Source organism: Garra rufa, chromosome 2 (assembly GCF_049309525.1).
Source record: "Garra rufa chromosome 2, GarRuf1.0, whole genome shotgun sequence".
In the NCBI taxonomy this organism is placed as follows: Eukaryota; Metazoa; Chordata; class Actinopteri; order Cypriniformes; family Cyprinidae; genus Garra; species Garra rufa.
The window spans coordinates 23,981,421-23,996,516 of record NC_133362.1 but is presented as its reverse complement, the minus strand read 5'-3'; the positions used below and the strand labels follow the sequence as shown (position 1 = coordinate 23,996,516).

General features: G+C 39.0%; 1 protein-coding gene across 1 annotated transcript in view; it reads left to right on the top strand.

Annotated features, from left to right (window-relative positions):
* Positions 1–15,096, top strand: part of vrk2 (VRK serine/threonine kinase 2) — a 29,168-nt gene that overhangs the window by 13,359 nt on the left and 713 nt on the right. The window contains exons 7-12 of the mRNA XM_073833927.1: positions 256–388; positions 5,969–6,089; positions 6,404–6,462; positions 7,850–8,007; positions 11,469–11,615; positions 14,898–15,059. Coding sequence (XP_073690028.1) covers positions 256–388; positions 5,969–6,089; positions 6,404–6,462; positions 7,850–8,007; positions 11,469–11,615; positions 14,898–15,059 — 780 coding nt within the window. The remainder of the gene's footprint in view (positions 1–255; positions 389–5,968; positions 6,090–6,403; positions 6,463–7,849; positions 8,008–11,468; positions 11,616–14,897; positions 15,060–15,096) is intronic.

Below are 15,096 nucleotides of genomic sequence, written 5' to 3'. Positions count from 1 at the left end.
CTTATTCAAGTACAGCACATACTGAAATAAAAGTGTTTTTTATTACTTTCATTGATTGTCTACTAAGACGGCGAGCCAGCATTGATGACATTTGGAACTTACTCTCGAGTATAATCAATGAATGTCTCAATCTGCTGTCACAACCTAAATACTGACCCCATTTTCTTGTGCTTTGCACTAACATACCATACCATATACAGTAGGAGGGATTCAGTTTGTCTTTAAGATGATTTATGCTGACTTTATCTCCTGCAGGTGTACCTGGCTGACTATGGTCTCTCATACAGATACTGTCCTAATGGCGAGCATAAAGAGTACAAAGAGAACCCTAAGAAAGGACACAATGGCACTATTGAGTATACAAGCATTGACGCTCACAAAGGAGTAGGTAATGTGAAATGTGTCGTTTATTTTATCTTTTGAAACCACCCTGAGGTATTACTGAGATAGAAACATATGCTATTATGCACAAATGTCCAACATTTACCAGTTAAAGTCAACATGAATTGCTGTTTACAACTGGTTTTAATTCTGTTTTACTTTATATCTTTTTGAAATTGTAATAGGGAAAAGGAAAGAAAATGGTTTTGGAAATTTGATTAAGGATTACAAAGACAACCCTTCTTTGAAAAAACATGAATCAATGTATTAGCCACAGTTAGACATGGAACATGCGTTAAGTAAGTAAATGGTGTCAGTTTTAATCTCATGTTCACTTTAAAGGAAGAGGTTCACCAAAAAGTATGAATTAACTATCCATATTATTACTCACCTTATAATAGGGTCCTGTTTATGTTGCTGGGACTTGTCAGTATCATGTCCTCAACTCTGGGTCACGCTATTGGAAACACATTAACTTGTAAATTGTGTACAGTCCTTTTTATTGGATATTGATTGTTCTATCCATGCTTACTTGGGCAGACTTAATTCAAGAAATCCCTAATTAGTCAAAGTCATAACCTGCATCTTGTATGCATTTACTATTAATTAAAGCTTTGATGTTTTGTTGAACTGGGACTCAAAGCCAATATCTCTGAATGCAGTGGCCATAAGATATTACAGGAGTTCAATACTGAATTCACAGTGGTAAAGCTTGCTAATAGCCAGGTTTCTGTTGCTGTTAATTCTGAAAACACATGGAAAAAATACAAGATGCCCAGTCAGCAGAAAAATATTTAAAGTTTAATATTTGACAATGGATGATTTTTCCCCCTAAATGTAGCAAGTTGGTATAATAAGAACCCCATGGTGCCAAAATGTTTTGTGAAATATTTATAATAATTTAAATATTTAAAAAAAGCATTAAGATTCATTTATATATTAAACATATTACAGTTTCAGTAATTTTCTTACTTTTTGGACTTTTTTATTTATTTACTGTAAGTAACAGGTCTCTTTTCTCACTTAAAAAAAATAGGAATATACACATTAAAATACATAGCTGCCATTATTTTTATGTAAGTATATCCCTTTAAAGGAAATCATATTTGGGGGTTCATGGAATTAACAAGCAAGACAAAAATAACTTTTAAGTAGTTTGTAACTATTTCCATATTTTCTATATACTATAAAACAGTATTGTATTATTTTATTAAAGGAGAAGTTCACTTCCAGGACAAAAATTTGTCATCCAAGATGTTTGTCTTTCTTTCTTCAGTCCTAAAGAAATTATGTTTTTGAGGAAAACATTTCAGGATTTCTCTCAGTATAGTGGACTTCTATGGTGCCTCTGAGTTTGAACTTCCAGAAGGGCCTTATCTAGCAAAACCATTGGTTATTTTCTAAATAAAAATTGACAATTGATATACTTTTTAACCTTAAATGCTTGTCTTGTTCAGCTCTGCATCAACTCTGTGTATTCCGGTTCAAGACAGTCAGGGTAGGTCGAAAAACTAACATCTGATTTTGTTCAACTTCAGAATCGTCCTACATCGCTGCTGAAGTTCCGACCCAATGTTTGCAAAGTGAACGTGCAAAGAAGATCAAATGCTGATGATCAAATATGATGTAGGATGACTTTGAAGTTGGAGAAGAAAATGTATTGAACCAGAGTTGATGCAGAGCTAGACAAGACAAGCATTTGAGGTTAAAAAGTATATAATTTGTCAATTTTTTTTTTTTTAGAAAATAACCAATCGTTTTGCTAGATAAGACCGTTCTTCCTCGGCTGGGATAGTTTAGAGCCTTTTGAAGCTGCATTTAAACTGCATTTTGGAAGTTCAAACTCGGGGGCACCATAGAACTATATGGATAGAAATCCTGAAATGTTTTCTTCAAAAACAATTTCTTTACAACTCAAGAAAATAAAGACATGAACATCTAGGATGACAAGGGGGTGAGTAAATTATCTGTAAATTTTTGTTCTAAAAGTGAACTTCTCTGAAAGTTGGTTTTATATGTGGAGGATGAATATGTGTGCATTATTTCTATGTAATGATATCAAAGGGAAAAAAGTGTATGACTTGTAGCTCATAGCACAGACTTGGAGCAACACATAGTTTAATACATCAGAAAGTAAATCATGCTCAAGTTCAGACCAAGGTCTGGCTGCTTTCAGACAAGACCATGTTCTTACCTGATACAATTTGTTAACTTTTCATGTACAGGATTCTACATATGGTCCTGATATTGTCTCACTGCTCTGTAAATGTATGGCCAGTTGTACTGTGTAAATCACACTGCATATGGCAAGTGATATAACACTTGAGAGTTTATAAAAACACCTACCCACTGATGCACTGACTCAGGAGTTCAGAGTCCTGATCCACTCCTAAAGCTAAACTCAAAGCAGCAAGGCTGTAAATTTGACAAACCTCGTTTGTGGCACTATCAAACAATCTGTAGCCAAGCCGATGTCACCGCACTAGCTGTCTTGACGTAGGCTGTCGGCGACCGTTGTGTAGGTCATTAGCATCGTCTGCCCTGTAGATGAATGCAGATTGCAGAGTGTTTCTTTTCTTTTGGCCCCTGGCACCCCGTGTAGATGTTGATTTGTTACCATGGTGAGGAGTGCAGAGATGGGCACTTCGTGTCCCGCAGAACCCCGTGCTAAAGGCCTAATTATCACCTGTAGGGTTGAAGTGAGCCGGCTGAAATTCAGGAGGAGAGGTTCAAGAGTTTGACATGGCGCTTTGGATAATCACAATAACAATAGACCGTAATTATGAACAACAGCTTCTATCTGATGGAAGGTGTTGTTCTCAGCCTGGAATACATCGTTCTTGTGGATTGGCCTTTTTATAAGTGAATCGGTGTCAGGACTAGGCCAGGCAGCCCACCCCTTCGGCTCCCTATTATAGAGGCGGACAAAATGTTTACGAAGCGTGTCTTATCTTGTGCACTTTGGTCTTTAGTCATAGTTCCCTTTTTACGTGCCACTTAAGAAGCATTTTTTTCAAGGTCACCTGTGAGGGATGTTAAAATCTTTTCTGTTAAATTGTGTGTTTGCTAAATTAGTTTGGTCAAGGTTGAAGAAAAATAAAGAAAACCTATATACGTTACCTAATGGTGTTGCTGGCTAGCGGGCAGGGAGGCTGATTCTGTAATGGGCATGGCAGGATCAATGATGGTCATGGATTTAGGCAGAGATTTTCCCTTTTGATGAATGCAGTCAATAGGTAATTTCTCAGGAGATGGACTGCAGTTACAGTATTGAGTTAACACACTCTCTAGGCACGAACAAATGATGTGCCTTAATTTACCCTTATTGATGAAGTTGGAGCTTTTCATGAAGGGACATGCTTAACGGGAGGTTAACTCTCATATATGAGCAGAACTGACAAAACCATTCCATTCAGATTTAAATTTAGGTGACCGTAATTCATTGAGGGTCCTTGGCTTAAAGTCAACCCGTAATTGGTCAGTCTGACCCAAAATGTATTTTAGTTTAATAGCTGGGATCCAAAATGAATATTTCATATATAAATGCTGCTGCTGCTGTCTGTCTGGTTGGTGTAAGACTACGGTAATTGGTCGGTTTAAGTGAGGCCATTTCACACTCAGTGCTCATAAGCAAATGCTTTTGCTGTAACATTAGAGCAGTGTTGTTAAAACTGAACTGGGATAGATTCCCATTGAGCTTATGCAAGTGTGAAACCAGCTCTTTTTGGATTATTTGAAGACCAAAACCCTTGTACTCATTCCAAAAGTACTAATCTCCTCTGCTCCTGAGGTTAAGAACAGTTGTGTAGAATCAAGAATATGAGTTGTTAAGCATTGCCAGACAAATGAAATAAAACATTTTAGTGCTGGGTAAAAAAAAATGTTAGAATGCTAGGGATGCATCAAAATAAAAATCCGGGCCGAAACCAAAACTGAAAATTCTGGATGCACTTGGCTGAAAATGTACAATTTTCAGGCATATATTTTCAGCTCATAGTTTTAGCTGTTTTTCTTATTCGGCTGAAAATGCCATTTTTGGTCGATAATTTTCAGCAGCCGAAATTTCAAGTAGCCCTTCTTCACTGCAGTACACAAGATCTATGGAGATGGTAGGTTTAGGAGTGGAGATGTGTAGGTTTAGGGATCATGGGAGGGAGAATCTAAAGTATGAATTGTTTAGCAGTGCCAGACAAATGAAATAAAAATAAATTAGTACTGGGTTCAATTTTTTTTAATTTAAACTAGGGGTGTACCAAAATGAGAATTCTTGGCAGAAACCAAAACTGAAAATTCTGGATGCACTTTGCTAAAAAAACGAAAATGCTTTGAATTATTTTGGCGGCATATATTTTTAGCTCATAGTTTTAGACGTTTTTCTTATTCCGCTGGAGATGTGTAGGTTTAGGGATCAAGGGTGGAGATGGGTATGTTTTAGGGATATTTTTTTCAAAAGTTCTCACAGGCTTCACGCAAAAACAAACATGCAGCATGACCAGTGTAGTCTGACTAAAAGGCAAATGCCTTTTGTAAGCTGCTTCTGTTTAGTAAATCAGAAATAGACAACATGAATTGTTTAGTCTGATTCATAAATGAATGATTCTCTTATGACCTGGTTCTTTTTAGTAAATTAAAAACATACAGCATGACTTATAACCAAATTCTTAAGTGAATGCTTCAATCCCCACTGAAGCATCAGGCTCTTATGAGTTGGTTCTTGTAATGAATAGTCCAGGAAGATGAGTTAGCGATTTGAATCAGTCTGAACTTTGGTATAATTTACAGAATTAGATTTTCTAAGAATGTGCAAGCAAAATTGACATTTATCACTGCATCCTTCCCAAAAGAGTTGGAATCGAATTTAATCAAATTAAAATCAAGAGTTTGAGAATCAGAAACAAACCGATTTAAGAAATCTGTATTCATACCTAGCCAAGGGTAGAGTTTCTTCTTGGATATTAAATAAATGTGAGAACAATACAAGATGTAGTGGCCTTGTAAAAAGTTTTTAAATATACAAAAGACATTTACACTAGATGGCAGTTGTGTAATGTGCTACGGCAGAGGTGGAGTTGGAGGAGGTCTAGGGAGCACATGCACACGCTCTCAGGCTCTTCTCTTAGGGCCAGCGGAGACCCCACGGAATCCAGAAACATGTGGAAACTATTTGGGCCCAGACATTTATTTCTTTGTTTTACTGCTTGGCTCTCCATCGGAGAGAGTGTCGGGCCGGGCCACAGGCTGTCTGGATCATGTCAGAGGCCGTCAGGATCAGGTTCCTGGACGAGTCGCCAGACCAGACGAAGGAGGAGGGAGTGTGAGAGAGATGTGAGGAACGCTGGTGGGAGGAAACTGACCTACTCTTTCAACTCTCAGCCCCTTATAGAAAAGCCCCGTTAGCCTCAGAGGCAGGCCAGGGCACCAGCTGAGAAAACAAAATACTCCTCTCTATCAACCCCCCTCCCATTCTCTGCCTTTTTTATAAGGGCATATTTCAGGAGCCAATGGACGGGTCATTCAATCAAAGGGCTTTAACTTGCTTCTCAACCGACACTCAACTTCTTTTCCTTATCTTCGCTTTCTCCAACAGCCCCGTCCAGACGAGGAGACTTGGAGGTGTTGGGCTACTGCTTGCTTCACTGGCAGTGTGGAACTCTGCCCTGGCTCTCATCTCTTAAAAACCCAGCTGAGGTCCAGGAGGCCAAGGCCAAGTACGTTCCCCTTTTCACCACAGGTCTAGGTCTTGTGCTCTGTTGTGTACAGTGGCTGCTGATCAGAAGCTTTCTGTGCTTATTCAGCCCGAATTATTCACTCAGCTGCTTCGTTAAAGCCTTAAAACTCCACCAAAGGTGTAAAGCCACAGATTTTCTTTCTTGCCTGGAAATTTAAGCTGTGGATTATAAGAATCTGCAGATCCTCAGAATAGAGAATAGTCAAATAGAGTGAAAAGCAAAGATGTGTTTAAAGATAGATTTTGCAACAAGACCTCTGGTTAACCTTTCTCTTTATCATCTCTTGACCACAGGCTGATGTCTAAACTGCCAGATTCTGTCCTGGATATGTCCACCTCTGGCTCCAGCACGGGTAGGTGCACGTGAGCATGCAGACCATTTGCATTGATCAGCAAGGTACAGTATGGGGCAGGGATGTCGCTTCCTCGCCATCCCCACAAGCGCAATCTCCTTGCCTCTCCTTCATCAACGGACTCTAGCGTCCCCGCAGTATCATTCCCCCCTCCGCAGGGAGCGAGGGCATGTGCGTCTTCTGAAAGGGGGCTTTGTGATCTATGATTATGATGAGGCCTTATTCCCCCAACCTTGAGAGGCTGGCTGCAGCTGGACCAGAAAGATAAGACCTCTAACATGCATCAAGGCTGCGCATGTGGTATACATTCAGCTGGCCTGCCACAAAGAGAATACGCACCGGCGTAGCACTGCATCTAGCATATTTATTACAGTGAAGAATGGAAGGTGCCCATATTAGACACACATTTGTGTTCTCGTATGAACAGAGAGGCCCTTCTACATTGTGCTCCTGCCACCGTCCATTTGTTAGAAAGATGTGGTTTTTGTTCCCTTTGGAATGAAAATTAAGTCTGCAGATGCAGGTTGTCAGTTGGCCGGACTTTTGCGCGTGCTTTCCGTAAGCATCTAGGTCAACTGCAGGATGCATCAACATAAAACATGCAGACCATGCTCAGTTGGGGTTTATCTGTGAATTATGCTAATACGCAACCACGGTCCACCTCCACAGTAGTCCTCACTTCGGTAGTTTCCAGAAAGGATATATTTACATGATGAGGTGTTTCGACAATGCGTCCTGCTCAACATCTGATTTTCAAGATTTGAAAATCGAGAATCTCAGGGTGCAAAACTTTAAACACTGAGAAAATCGCCTTTAAAGTTGTCCAAATTAATTTCTTAGCAATGCATGTTACTTATCAAAAATTAAGTTTTTATATATTTACAGTAAGAAATTTATAAAATAACCTCATGGAACATGATTTTACTTATTATCCTAATGATTTTTGGCATAAAAGAAAAATCAATCATTTTGACTTATACAATGTATTGTTGGCTATTGCTACAAATATACCTGTGCTACTTATGACTGGGTTTGTAGTCTAGGGTCACAAATATGGTCATACTGTACAAAGCTCAAACTTCTTGACGTTTAGTCCTGTGACATGCAAGAACCAATGAATTTTGAGGTTTGTGCTGCGATATTCGATGTAGTCTTTTGACTGAATTAATTTGATAAATGGAAGTGTTTAGATTTATTTCATGCCACTTGAAAGTTTCTTTGTTTTAACAAAAACTGAAATGTTCTTCTAAATATATCTTTGAGTTCGACAGAACAATTAAAGTGTGGAATGACATGAGGGTAAATGGTGACAGAATTTTCTTTTTTAGGTAAGCTATCCCTTTAGGTTTTGGAATATTCAGATGTTCTTCTTTCTGACCTCTTGCAGAGATTGCCAGGTACCTGTCCAGTGTGAAAAACCTTGGCTACAATGAAAAGCCAGACTACCAAGCCCTCCGGAAGATTCTGTCAGGAGCCGGGCCACAAGGCCCACTGGACCTCTCTAGGCCGAGACCGTCAGAGACAGCCAGGCCAACCGCACAAAGGGTGAGTATGAGATGCTTTGGCACAGCAGCCCAGTAGTCTTAATAGAGACCATATGAGCCGGGGCTGGAGCACTCAGAGCAGCCTGTGGGCTGCGGCAGATTTATCTGTCTGGGAGAGAGAAGGAGATGCTCAGGTTTGGGAACCCTCCTCTGACCCCTTCGCTGCTGCACCGACTCCCACTTCTGCTCAGAGCCATCTGACTGGCCAATTGGCGGCGTTGGAGTTGGGCCGAAGTGGTGCGGACCAAAAAAAGGAGATTTACACAGTAGTGACAGACTCCGAGTTACTGAAGGCCCTCAGCCTGGGGCCACAGCTCAATGCAGTGTCAAAACCGTACTAGAGAGGTATTTAATTAAAGCGATTTTATTTATTGCGATCACATGCAGGCTCGTATTTCAATGTCTGTATGCACATTCAGAATTGAACTGTGGAAAATACACCACTTTGAATTCCCGCACTCTATTACGAGAGACAAGAATGGCACTTTTTCTCTATAAGGGGAATGAGCTGGTGAATCTTGACCGTGGTGTCATAGGTTAACCTTTGCTGACCTTGCCAAAAGGCTTATTGGCTCTCGAGAGGTCTGGAGTGGAGAGACCTTAATTCCTCTGGAATCACTTCACAGTTGATCACTGCCAACTTGAACTGCTGAACTTTTGCGAACACCCGAGCAACCCAATTTGGGGCTGTTGAATACACACATTTTGCTGAGGCCAAAAGATCACCTGTTAGAATTGCCTCTCATTTTTATGTGGAGCTGTCCAGCAGTTTGATCTGTGGTTCAATAGAGAAGGCTCAGTGTTGAGGATTTAGAGAAGGGTTGGTAAATACTCTGTGTTTAGGGTGTCATTTACTCTCCTTGTGCTATGATATTGAAACCACTCTGCACAATAAGTAATACAGTGGACCACCTGAAGAACACATCTTGGGTCTACAATTTTAGATTAACCTTTGCATTTCCAAGTGTTTTATAAATAAAACATGAATCATACAAATAATGATTTGACTAATATAAAAAAATCATGCCATGAATGAATTGAAGTGAAATTTCACTTGTGAAAAAGGTCAGAAGTCAATAGTGTAGCAATGTATGAAGCTCACACAAGTCACTTTCAAACCTGCCAGCTTTCTTTTGATCAACATGACAAATTCCCTTGACCAACTTGAACCCAATTGAAAATCTGCCTTCACATGTAATTTCTGATCAAGGATTTCTATTGAAATGACTGGATTTCGCCCCCAACAAAAACAATGCTCTGTTGTTGTCATTCATTGTTTTTTTTTTTTTTAACCATTTCCGACTTGAATTTCTGGCTTTCAATCTGGATGTAGGAGCTTCCCGGATGCACCAGACAAGTGTTAGACTAAAGGTGTGTTCACACTTGTAGTTTGGTTCATTTGGTCAGACCAAAAAAGAAAATGATACATTTGGTCCTGGTCAACTTAGTGTTCACACTGGCATTTTTCACAAACCTAAAGATACCCAACCTAAAGACATAGTGATACATTCACAACCTTATTGGTTGGCTTGAAACACCAAACACTCCAAACAAAAGGAAAAGGTGCGTTTGACTTAAAGCTGCGGGTGTATGACACCAAATTCACTGGTCTGCTCAGCGCCAAATACATCTTAAACACATCTGCTGGACTAAGCATGCTCATTGTTACATGTATATGATTTTATTTTCATCTGCAAACTCACAAAGACTTCATAAAAGGCACTTTACCTCCTTGTTGCTCCACGTTTGCCCTCTGCTCATTTTGTTTTGGCTACACCATGTGTTCCCTTCGTGAAATCATGTCATATAGCATCGCATCTTGTCATTACTTCCTGTGTTTGGTTAGTTTAGAAGTATTTGGTCCGTGTCGCATTCATATTTAATTCAAACTGCACCAGAGTTTGTCTGGAAGCGGACAGAGACCGCTATATCTTTATAGTGTCTCTGTCCACTTGTTTGGTGCACACCATGGTTCAGATGGCAGCGTTCACACTTACTCAAATTAAGCACTCTAACAGAGCAATCACACCAGAGTTCGTTTTAATCGAATCAAACGTGACAAGTGTGAACACACCCTAATGGTGCGTTCACACCGGACGCGACTTGCGCGGAAAAAACGCGCTATTCGCGCGTAGTTGAACGCTTGAACATTTGAGTTTACTCGCGCCATTCGCGCGGTAAAATTCGTGTCATTCGCGCGTGACATTTTCTTCACAACAGACGCGAATTTGCGTAAAGGGAGGGGCTTCTGCCACTCGTCAGCGGGAAAGTAGTTGTAAAATAGGTGAATGAGCTCAATTTGCCAGCTTTAGCTTGCTTGTAGTCTCAATATGTATGTATATGTAGGTCAAATTGAGTAAAGAGCGTTTTTTTAAAACTAACCAGATTGTCCGACCTCTTCACTCACTTTATTCCTAGCAAGATCCCTTTTATTCCTGTTTCTACAAAAGTCCAAAGATGTATCGTACAGCTCCGAGGAACCACAGACAGCAACGGTGATTTTGTCCGCCATTGTTGTTTCGGATTTCTGCCTCCGTCACTACTAGAGCAAGCTCCTGACTGGTTAACGCGGCGCGGATTTTCGCCAAAGTTCAGATCTTTGAACTCGTGCGATTCGCGCGGCAATCACTTGAAACGCTCAATGCGCGCTGCGCGTTTCGCGCCGCCTCATTCGCGCGTTTCGCGCTGCAGGATGGCTATTCGCGTCTTTGCATTGACTTAACATGTAAATCACTCGCGCTTGCCGCTTCATTCGCGTCCGGTGTGAACGCACCTTAAGAATGTTTCTCTGATAGGGAAGACTACAGGACAAGTTCAAGGGTTGAGAAGATTTGATTTTTCCTCAGTGAGTACATTGATGTTCCTGTTTTGTGCCCAGGAGGTTGGCTGATAGTTGCAGTATCAATGTATTTTAAAGTTCTACAAGCATGTATGAAGAGTTCTTACAAAGCGAGTGCAGAAGTGTCTTTTTCCTCTGACCTTGACCACCCTACCTTTAGCACAGATGGAAAGCATCAGTGTCAAGAGCAATGGCATTAAGATTTGAATCCCTTTTTCTTTGTAGTTCTATTTTTCTCTGTGGTTCTGTTCATCTCCTTCTAGACGATGTAGCTTCAGTTCCTTTGAATAAAGGCTAAAACAACACCATCAATGTCCCCCTCGTGTCTCGGCTCTCCTGAAACCACGTCAGGCAGCGTGAGGCCAGCGGCTCCTCGTGTCACTCCAACACTCCCAGAGTTTATTTTGCCTACAGCTGACCTCGCTGGTGATCTGTGGCCAAATTTAGTTTGGACAGTTGCCACCTTAGGGAGAGCAGTAGATCTCATTAATCAGGGCAGGTCTTCTCCTCTCAGGATCCAGGTCAGGGAGGGAACATCGAGTGCTCTTTTTCTCTCTCTCGTGAATGCTCAGAGACAAAAGCAAGTAAATTCCTGTCATTTAATTTAACTTAACCTCCCACAGGCTGCAAGCCAGCCCAAGACTGTGGAGAAAAAAACAGCAAGATCAAAGCCTGTGGTGAAGGCGGAAGAGGAGGATGATGAGGAAGATTTGGGCCGGTCAACACCCAACAAAGTTGGGAGCAGAACAAAACGAGAGACTCAGAAACAGGTATGATATTTATCAGTCTTCAGTGTCACATGATTCAACTTCTCCTTCACAATTTCTATGTTGGTAAAGAAACATGTCTTATTATTATGAAGTAGGTGCTTGGACTAGAATTCTGACTGCAAATATAAATGAACTCCATCCAAACTTTATGTAGACTTGGACATTTTGAAAAGTTTTCAGAGTACAGGCGAACCTACAGCAGGTGACACATGAAAGATAAAAAAAAGTAATAAAAAATTAATACACCTGTCAAACTCGACTGTAATAACATTTTTCAGGATCTTTTATAAATAGAAAATTGCTCATATATACATGAATAAATGTAAAAAGATATACATAATAAATATAGCTGCAAGCAACTGTTATTGAGGTTTTTAAGGCATTTAAGCAGATAATAATTATATAAAAAAACATTTTTGGTAAATCCATTTACCATAGAAAGATGATTTTTAACTTTTTTGACTGTTATAGCACCACCTATAATCAGATTCCCATAAAACTTCATGCTTGTTTAGAATCATCCGTCACATGTGCTCACATAGTTTTCCTGACGTTTGGAGTTTTTGTTTAGGATTTATGACCCTGTTATATCTAACCAAAGTGTAAAGTTCAATTTGTTTTTAGAATTATTTGTAATAAGTTTTTTTTAAATAATTTTTGAACTAGATACTACTTCGCAAAAGAGGGTTTTAACATAATTATGAATAATTAATGAACTATTTAATTTAAAGCAGGGGTTCTTGAGGAAAAGGTGTTCAGAATGAGGAGATCTATCATATATATATCAATATTGTGTGTATGTGCAAAACGCGACATGATTAGAGGCGCAAAATTTAGCACAGTTAGCACCACCTAGTGGTCGATTTGTTTCAAATTTCTCACAGACCTTTAGGGCCATGAGTAAAACAGGCCCACCGTGGGTCATTCCCATCTAAGGCTGTCACTAACAATTATTTGGGTAATCGAGTAATCTGTCGATTATTCTGATGATTAATTGAGTAATCAGATGATTATATATTTTTTTTGTTATAAAAATAGACCTAAGTGAACAATGGCCTTTAAAATGACGTAAAATACATATATAACAGCAATGAGGCAATAATAATTAGTTCAGTGGTTTTACTCAACAAAACTGTTAAAATACATAATGTATTATAAACAATAGAACTAATGTACATTATGCATTATAAGAAATGCCTGCGGAGGGCCAACAGCCTAATGATTGCTTTTACATTTTACTGCTTGATCTAATCTTTTAGATTTAAGTCCACTTAATCTTTAATATTTGGCCATTTCTTTATAATAAAAAGCTACATCAAAACATGTAAACTAAAGAGTGAGGGTTTAAACTTTTATTTTGAAATCACAATGAAACAGTTAACATATTGAGAAAGATATTGATGTATTCTCCTGTGTTTGTGTAGGTTTATAAATGCTTGACCTTACAAATCTGATGAAATGGTGCATGTTGCATTCTCATATGAATGTTATAATAATCCCAAACTCACAACAACATGCAGAGATGAAGTTTGAGAAGCTCAACAGTTTGTGTGGCAGTAATGGCATTATGCTTAATTATGATTTTTTTATGAGTTTAATATGTGGAATGCAGCATTTCCGGTATTTTGCTGATTACTGGACACAGGCTAAATGCAATCAAGGATTTTTTAAAATCGAATAATTAAATAGATTCGAATAATCATTGCAGCCCTATTCCAATCAGCCTCTGATAACTGTGTCTAATAAGGGCTCAAATTCATAAATCGATGGAAACCATGTTTTTTGAGATATGCAAATTTACTCATAGAATCTTGTGGCACATTGTACAAAGACACTGCATACCAATTTTGAAGTCATTCGGAATAACGGTTGCATAGTTATAGACATTATGTTTTATTCCCGTTATAGTTTGGTGAAAATATCTCTTTCCATCCAAGAGTTACAGGCATTTTAGTAAAAGTGTCCTGTCATGACGACGAGTCGAAAGTTCAACTTAAACCTTTCTGCACTGGTTTTGTTCTAATTAAGTGAAAAACCTAGGACTAGTTCGTAGGTTTTTAGGGGAGAATACTGGTTTTTGGACAATTTAACAATAGGGTTTCCCTAAATGTATAGTTAGGGCTGGGCGATTCTTTAAATTTTTTAGATTAATTCGAATTTACGTTTTAAGACGATTTATTTTTTTATTAAATCGAGGTATCGCGATTTTTTTAATACAAATATTAGATACATTGTAATTGCACCAATGGCAGAATAATTAAGAGGCAATATTGTCCGACCACATGATGGCGTGCCTAATTAACCGCTGTATTCAGAACGGAAAACAATTAACGCATTTTGGTAAAATAACGTGAGTCACTAATGAGACATGATTAGCTGCTTGCTAGTAAGTTAGCAAGGTTACAGTATATACAATTTCACTTACCACATAAACAGAGTAGAGAGATGATTGAAGACAATGGCGAATTATTTGCATTTCAGGGCTCTAGAGTGCGACCTAATTTCTCAATGGTGCGACTAAAAAGAATCTTAGGTCGCACCGCTGCGACCAGCAGTTCAAGGGCAAAAAAAAAAAAAAAAACTACTGAGTATGACTGAAAAAATATTGAAAAAATATTTAGGAGCACCATGTGCGACTGACCCGACCAGTGGAGCGTCAAAGGTTTCTATGTGTTTTGCACATTGACTAATGTATCTCAAGTGTAGAGAGTGTAAATAAGAGACTGAATGGGCAGTAGCTTCGTTTATTATAATAGAGCTTTGTGAGATTGCGAACTAAGATGAGTGACGGCATTTAGTCATTTTTAAGGGAGTTTGTAAAGGAGATATTGATTTATTATAACAGTTAAACAAACAAGAAGTTATTATTAAGTGACTTACATTGTCTGACTATAACACTATTGCCTGATTTTGCTCTATTTCATCGTCAAAAGTAATCTGAAACAAGTCACAGCTGAGCCGCTGCGCATCTCCACTCAAACAAAGCGGTGTGTCTTTTATGAATGAACGTGCGTTTTTAAACGAATCTAGTGAAATGATTCAATTTCCCATTCATAAAGAGTCACTTGCTTTATTCCTGAATGAACCATCCGTACGAACGAATCAAATGAATGATATGATTCAGTAATTAAATCAGGAAGGGTTTGGGGGAGGAATCTATTTAAATCGTAAATCTGATTTTTTTGTGAAAAATCTGGGATTTTATTTTTAGGCCATATTGCCCAACAATACAGTGGTTTAATACACTCTCATTGATGTTATTCAATGGTGTCATCTTTACAGAGTCCAAACAAAGCTGACATGGCTGCTAAAGGAAGTGTTAGACAAAGGCCTATGCCCTATGAAAGCGATGAGGACTTCAGTGATAAAGAAGATGAACGCCTGCCTCCGCGAGTTCATCCTAGAACAAGAGCAGGAGCACGGCAGAGACAGGAACTTAAACAAGTAAAACCAGCAACAGAGCACAGGCCAAATGCCAAAT